Source organism: Pezoporus wallicus, unplaced genomic scaffold, assembly GCF_028554395.1.
Source record: "Pezoporus wallicus isolate ANWC-B61680 ecotype Strahan unplaced genomic scaffold, APGP_CSIRO_Pwel_v1 contig_4722, whole genome shotgun sequence".
NCBI classification, from domain to species: domain Eukaryota; kingdom Metazoa; phylum Chordata; class Aves; order Psittaciformes; family Psittacidae; genus Pezoporus; species Pezoporus wallicus.
Genome location: NW_026641840.1, coordinates 4,348,192 through 4,355,889, shown reverse-complemented (window position 1 = coordinate 4,355,889; position 7,698 = coordinate 4,348,192). Strand labels below are relative to the sequence as shown.

General features: G+C 42.7%; 1 protein-coding gene across 4 annotated transcripts in view; it reads left to right on the top strand.

Moving 5' to 3' along the window:
- Positions 1–227: 227 nt before the first annotated feature.
- The window catches only part of MON2 (MON2 homolog, regulator of endosome-to-Golgi trafficking), a 67,983-nt gene continuing 60,512 nt past the window's right edge, over positions 228–7,698 (top strand). For 2 of the 4 annotated variants that reach the window (XM_057425535.1, XM_057425536.1), the window contains exon 1: positions 228–407. In XM_057425535.1, the coding sequence (XP_057281518.1) occupies positions 297–407 (111 nt within the window). In that variant the 5' untranslated portion in view covers positions 228–296. The remainder of the gene's footprint in view (positions 408–7,698) is intronic. The other 2 variants (XM_057425534.1, XM_057425533.1) reach the window with 1 other exon arrangement.

The window sequence follows — 7,698 nt, the reverse complement described above, 5'->3', positions numbered from 1 at the left end:
AGTTCGGTTCGCTACGGCCCGGCCCGTCCAGTCCCCTCCCAAAGGCACTGACCGGTCCCGTACACAGCCACCACTCTCTCCGCCCCCGGTCAGTGTGTGCGGAAGCGGCCTGACGCGCGGCATTGTGGGAGCGGGGGGGCCGCGGCGGCGGTGGAGCGGGGCAGGGGAAGGGGCCGGAACGTTGGCTAAGGGGTTCCGGTGTCGGGCGCAGACGTGTCGGCTGGGGCTGTGGAGCGGGGAGCGCTGCCCCTGTCCCCTCGGAGCTGCGCCCGGCCCGGGGCCGGCCCGGTGGCGCCATGTCCGGGACCAGCAGCCCCGGAGCCGTGAAGAAGCTGCTGGAAAACATGCAGGGAGACCTGCGGGGCCTCAGTCTGGAGTGCCGGAAAAAATTCCCCCCCGTCAAGGAGGTGAGGGCCGGGCTGGGGGGAGCGGCGGCGGCGGCGGTGCTTTGGGGGGGCCTCACTCTCCGCGGAGCCCGGCCGGAGCGGAGGCTGCCAGCGTGCCCGAGCCCCTGCGCCCTCCGCCCGGCGCTGTTCGCGGGGAGGTCCGTCCTCCATGGCCGCGGGCTGCCGAGCGCTGTCTCTGCTCAGACGTGGTTTCTCTCGTCGTGTCTGTCTGGGGGGTTGTTGGCTCTAATGCGTTACCGAGGCAGGGGCCTCGGGCCTGGCTAGTTTACCCCGCGGAGTGGGGCTGGGGAGACAGAGCATCTGTTGACAGGGGCAAGGTAGGAACAGCTCCGCTTCGGCCCCAGCGCTCTCCCGGGAGAAGAGGCAAAGTTTTGCTCTGCCGGCTCGGCACCGCTTCACGGAACTCCCCAGCGGCGGGCTTGGTGCCGAAGGTCTGGGCGCCCCGGCGGGCCGGCAGCCTGAGGGTGCCCGATGGGCAGCGCGGATGTGGTGGCTGTCGGTGGCCGAGGAGGGGCAGCCCCTCCGGGGGGGGGAAGCCGCGGGCTTCTCAGGGCGCCGCCAGGTCAGCCTCTGACCCGTGTAACGAAGGCACCCGCTATGTGAAGTGTGACTCCCGGCTCGGCGAGCCCTGTTTTTCGCTGTTGCACATCTGTGCCTGCTGGGATTAGCTCTGTGTATCGCAGGCGATCGGTAGCGGACCCCGTGGCTTTGGGGTTATGTGGCTTTCCAGGGGTATGGTGACAACTGAGGAAGCTTGGCAAGCACAGGAGTTTAGGTTACTTTATTCTCCCGTTAAGAAAAATCCATTAATAAACTTAACGCCAGTAGGGTTGTATGTTTTCTTTTTCAAAGCTCAGTTTTACTCTGTGTGCAGCTTGAGAATTCAGTGATCTTGATGAGCAGGATTACTTTAATTGGAGGGCAGTCAGTTTTTCTCTCTAATTGAAAATAGCCATTTTAACCGTGTGTTTCTCTGACGTGCTTACACAGTCAGTTTAACTTGCATTATCAGTAGTCTGCCACTTTCCGTTTTAAAAAATGTGGCTTTTTTTATGCAATAGTGGAAGGAAAATACGAATATATCAGCTCGGATTAAGCTGCAGAACTAGAAGGGGGCCTTGGAAAACGTGGTGAAGACTTTGTCAGTTTGGGAGAAAGGAATTGCATATGTAATGTGACTTTAGTTCCAACTTATAGTAGCATATTCAATGTTGTGTGAAGCAGTATGCACTTGAACAGATTAATTGTAGCTAATGATTGTGCTTGTTTTGAAAGTCATAAAGTGACACTCTGTAGCAGAGCATGGTGTATACCATTGTTGGTTGTTGAGGAATGCCAGAGTGTTTGAGAAATGCGTGTGGTCACAGAAAAACAAGAGCAGGTTGTGATCAGCCCTGAGAAATTGAGGGTAGTAACATGTAAATAAGAAAAAGTTGTGGTCAGTGGAACAGAAATCTCTGTGTGTGTTTTGGAGGAAGGCGGGGGTGGTGCTTCCACTTTCTCCTCTGTATTGCGATGAGACTCTGAGTAAGTTGTTTGGTCTCTGTGTTAATGTTTACTTTCTTCAACATCTATCTACAAAGGAGGTGGACAGTGTAATTTTTAAGCCGGTATTTTGAGTAATGTTTCATTAAGCTTGCCACGCTGAAGCTTAGAGTAACTACCGTGTGTGCAGTTCTTGATACTTGTTCAGCATGTTTGTCGTATTCTTGTGTAAGTACAACTTTTGCGTCATTCCCTTTTACATCACAACAGCAATTTGCATAGCTTCCACAAAGCTTAACGCAGTTTTCCACAGTTGCCTGCAGTTTGCATGGGCTGCTGCGAGTTGTGGTCTTTGTAAGAGAGGTCCGAGGTGAGAGCAGTCCTACAGTAGAATATGTGATACAGCCAGCAGAAACGATCTTGCTTCCTCACTTCTGGAAGCCATTTTTTGTTGTTCTAGTTTCAAAGGAAACTGCTGCCCTTTTCAGTCAGATCTCAATTGCTAAATAGGTATTTTAATCGCATGCATTTGGCCTGATCGTGATTAGATTTGGCTAGAGTGATCAAAGGAATGGCATGTTCTTCTTACTGATTTGGAACAGCACCAGCTCTTTAAACCATGTCTTAACACAGGCTTCTTAAAACAAATTCCTGGTACTTGTAATCTCACTGTTGTGCTTACAGTGTAAAACTAGATTGTCCTCATCACTACCACATGCATTGTAACTTACAGGGTTATTTTGCAGCTGAGGTGTATGCTTCCGTGTCACTTAATAAATTTATCGTAGTGTGATAGAGGTATTGAAAAACTCCTAGGCCAAAATTAGGAGCTGTATCGTAGGTTGTTAGATTGTAATTATTAGATTTGATGGGTACTGTATGAAGGTAAACTACTCCTAATAATATTGCAAATTTCTGATGTAATATAAAATTTTGCTCACAGCTATTCATCATCAGCCATTTCTAAAATGATTTGTCTTTTGGTTTTGTTGTTTTTTTAAATTATTTTTATAATGTTAATACTGTTAAAATTTGCAAAATGAGTTTACCCCATCTGTGGGGTCCTGCAGACTGTGGGACCTCAGTTAAAAGCTGGAAGTAAGATCTTAAACTCTTACTGGAAATGGAACTTGGAATCCTTTGGTGTGTTAAGCACTTTCATCTCATATTTTTCTATTTTTTTTACTTCTGAGTCTGCAAAGCTTTCTTAGTAGGTGACATTTATGTGGAAATCATTTATTTGTAAGTCTAGTCACAGCAGTGGATTCTGAGATTTTTGCTGACTTTTTGATAATCTGTTCAGAAACACTGAAATTACTCAGTTTCTCCCAGTGTTAAGCTTATGACACAATTATGTGGCAAACTTCCTTCCCCTTAGTTAGAGCATTTAACTAAGGAATAACAGAATGTACTGTTGGGTCTAAAGCAGTCCAGTGCTTGTCTTTGCTCTGTGTAGCAGTAATACCCAAGTAGGGTTTTCCTAGGTGGTATCACTTAATAAGTGAAGAATGGGAGCTGTAGAAAGAATCTGTGGGATTGAAATTGTGTTGCTGACAATGTTTGGGGATTAACTAACATGATAGGTTTGTTTTTCTTAACAGTGTGGGGCATACCAGTTAGCATTAAACTTCAGACCCATGTCTGTCTGTTGCTAGGTGTATTGTCTGTTCGATACTTCCTCAGATCAGCACCGAATACAGAAGTATACTGAGCATGAAAGCTCTGTGCTATGATCAAGGGGTGATTAGTCTGTGATATGCCAAAACTGTTTATGTTGGGAGATGTATATATAATAACAATGCTGAAAAGTGTATCTTCACAATATATTTCTATTTTCCAGTTAGAAAATGTGATGGAAGCTCTCAGGGCAAGTGTAAATTAAACAGTATCTTTTGGAGCTTGAAATTACAGATGATGAAGCAGTCTGGTATAGGCATCAGCCATGCTCGTGTTATCTTAAACAGTCTGGCATTTCTCCTAGTAAACTATACTACATCGTCTTTATTTTTTCTTTTTTAATGCTATCAGCTTTAAGATTTGCTTTGTACTAGAGAGCACTGCGATGCTTCTAACTCTGGACTGAATTGCATGGCACCCACATAGAGCTTTATAAACTATTTTAATCAGCTAGTGACTGGACTTCCAGTATTCTATGCTGGGCGTGCTAGTGCTGCTCTCTTTAGTGAACTGGAGTAAGAATTTCGTTTTACTACAAACCTGAAAATAGTTCATTATGCTAAATAGGTTACCTGATGTTTCTTATTACTGAATGAAAATACTGCTCTGTAAGTTGCATCTGATTTGGCTAGATTCAGTGCATAAGAAGGCTTAGAAATACAGAAAGGAAATATTTATAATTAGTAGAAATAATGGAGTTAGAGGGAAAGTAAGTATGCCCAAAAAGTTCTTCTCAGCCCGAATTCCCATTGTGTGTAACTCCTTGTTTACACAGGTCCAATCCAACAGTCTCAGGCTTGTAGTCTCTGTGTTGACTCAGGTTATTTTTCTTGACTTTTAAATAGCAGTAAAACCAAAATGTGTTTAAAAAAAAGAGAAAGAAAAAACAAAACAACAAACCAACCAAAACACATAAAAAAGAATTAACTGCTACCCAGCTTCCTGCAGAGGTAACAGGCATGCTTGTGTTGGTAGGAGAGGGTCAGAGGGCAGGCGGGGTTGGGCGGGCAAGGACCTTATCCTTCCATGACAGGGTCAGCTTGGCCTGGCTTATACCCTTCGCAGGACAGGACATGCCCTCTGCTTCGCAGTTGTGTAGTGGATTGCAGGTGTCTGTGTGTTTTAGGATGTTGCTGCTGCGGTGATTTGGAATAGTAGGGCTGGAAAAGGAGTAGTGTTCAACTTCCCTCAACCTGGAAGGGCAGCACAAGTTTAGCTGTGAATACTCTGGTCAGTGCTTTCAGCAGACTCTTGGAAGATGGCTTTTGATAGCCTCTTTGCTGTTTCTTTTCCAGGTCTTTGTTTGAAACAGCAGCATGTTGCTTTTGTTTAACGCTTTATGGAGTTGTGTATGCCTTCAGCATACAGACATTTTTGAAACTATTGTAAATTAAGTTGCTGTATCTAGGAAAAAGTAATAGAATCCAATTTTGCAATTATATTTTCCTTCTTTTATAAGTAACTTTACTTGCAGCAAGTAGCCATACAAAATTAAAAAGAAAAAAAAAGTTAAAAGAATACAGATTTGAGTGACTTCTGGATAAAGCGAACTTGAAATTATTTAATTACAATAGAATTGATATGAACTAGTTGAGCCAAGAGATGGGATTTGCCCTTTCTGACAGGCTATCTGTTGCATTCTGTGAACACAGGGGTTTTTTATACATCTCTTCCTTTGGAGTTCATGCCTGTCTGCACTGAGTGACATACATCAGTTTCATGCCCTGAGTTAAATCATTCTCGTTTTGGAATAATATACTGATCCTGAACATATCTTAGGGCTAATGCCAGATATTAGTTTGGAAGCTTGTGCTTTTAGGGCACGTCTCTGATGTTAGTGGGTAGTTCTATGAAACTAAATATGAGAATATTGCAGAATTTAAGCATATGTTAGAAAGATACATATCCGGTAATTTGGTTTGTAACGTCAATCATTAGGATTCCTAATGCAACTGTAAGGAACAGTTAAAGTGTGACTATTAGCTGTTTGTTCTGTAACAGTAATAATATTTCAGAAAATCTGTTGAATATTGTGCAGTACACAAACTGGATGAGGCTAAGGACAAAAATAACATGCCTTGTGATTTTGGCATTTGAGTCACTTGATGTGTTACTAACGCTGAGTGGTTTCTGAGAGCTATGCATTTAGGCTACTCCTGTGGTAAAAAGATGAGCCAGATGGATCTGGCAAAGAACAAACCTTTGTAGATACTCAGTTTTCTCTAGGAGTAACCAGGTTTTTGGGTATCCTGCTTTATTTTTGAATAAAATATGTTAAATAATTCTGATTCTATGATAGTATGGGGAACCTAACCTTGACTGATCTTCTCAGGTTGGTTAATTTTCAGGTTTTCACAGCATTAGTTCAGAAGGGTGCAAATACTGTAGAGCTTTTTGTTTGCTATAATGGGTATTCACTAATATTTTAAAGGTCTTTTGAAATAGAGAAACTGCTCTGTAAAATATATTTTGTCCTGATTAGGCAGCTTGCACTCAAGCATCTGTTTTGTGCATGTGACTGGAGATTATTCTGTAGCATTCTTTAGTTGCCAGCCTGTAGCTGAACCAGTAATTTGAAACAAGTGATCCCTAATATTTCCTACAGTGTCTTATTTCCTGAACTTTACCAGTTACTGTGTCTGCTAGCTTCGTGCTTGGAATCCATTCATTTTACAGTGGTTTTTATTCTATATTGATCTGTGTACGGTAGTATTTTTTCAAAATTACGTTTTTAAAAGTCTGCTGTTACGTTTCATGGGGACCTTCACCTAGTCCAATGTGCTCAAAGATTTATTATAAATCCTGGCTTTCATATCATCATTTTAGTCTTTGATAAGAAATGTCATGTATTAAAAAATTACTCACATTGTGCACACAGACTGTTTTCTCCATTGTGTAACACCTTGCAATTTAATGAATGAAAAAAATTGACTAAAATTTTCTGTATGTTAGTCTCTGTAAAGTTTTCAAGTTGGCCTTCAGTGCAGTATTTACGTGCCCAGCTTAGAGTGTCTTTAAGCTCCCTTCATTGATCGTGCAGGCTCAGTTTGTTATGGAAATATTGTCAGTAGAGCCGAATAGCTGTTCCAGAGGTCTTGTAGCCAGGGGATTGATTCACTCTGTCACCTACACATTAGGTGTTCTTGCCACTTGAGATAAATTCTTCCTTGGCTTCCAGCAGCTGGTCCAGAAAAGCATGGGTCTTCTGCTGTCTGCATGTAGTTGCCTTGGCTTACAGGGGCCTAAGCTTAGACCTCTGTACTGAGCCCCTACTAGCGGGTCAGCTGAGTTAGCTTAAGGAGAGGCTTTAAGAATTAAGGAGCATTCAGCAAGAGACTAAATTGCCATTGTAATAGGAGTGTTCATATTTAAATTGGTGCATCTTAGTCTCTGATTTAATCTCCATCTGCCTCCTATAACTTCCTGAAGATTATACAGGAAACTTGCAGCAGAAGTTAGAAATTCTTGATTACTCCAGTTCCCAACTAGTGCCTAGTGTCGACTGTTATTTCTTTTTACCAGGTGCCTGGCAAACTATATAAATGCAAATGCATTATATATAATATAGTACAAACTACAGGGTACACCCTGGTTCTGTCTGACTGGAAGAGAGAAATATAACTTAAGTTTGTTGCTAATTGACTGTGTTTCTTCTCTATCAAGTCTTGGTTGGCTTTCTTGTCTTTCTGTGTGCATTGGGGCTGTTCAGTAATGAGTTGTTTTATTCATTCTGATTTGTTCTCTTGATTATATGTGATGGTTTTTCCAGCTGATATGTAATATTTTGATTGTAAAATGAAAACTCCTGATATTAAATATTGGTTTTTCATTATCTGTATCTCCACATTCATGTCAAGTGAGGTACCTCCAGAGGCAACAGCTCTTGGAGCAGTTTATATGCCACTGCCACCTCTCCTGGTATTACTGACGATTAACCTTCAGGATTCTGAATTGGCTGCTGATATTGCAAACTGACAATTTCAGAAGATTAATGGACCAGAGGAATAGTCACTCCTGTCAAGTGAAAGTGTTTTTAATATGAGGGTAACTATATTATATGCACTAAAGCTGGAAATGAGCAAGGTTATGTGTTTTTAAAAAACAACAGACAAAACCTGCAATATCATAA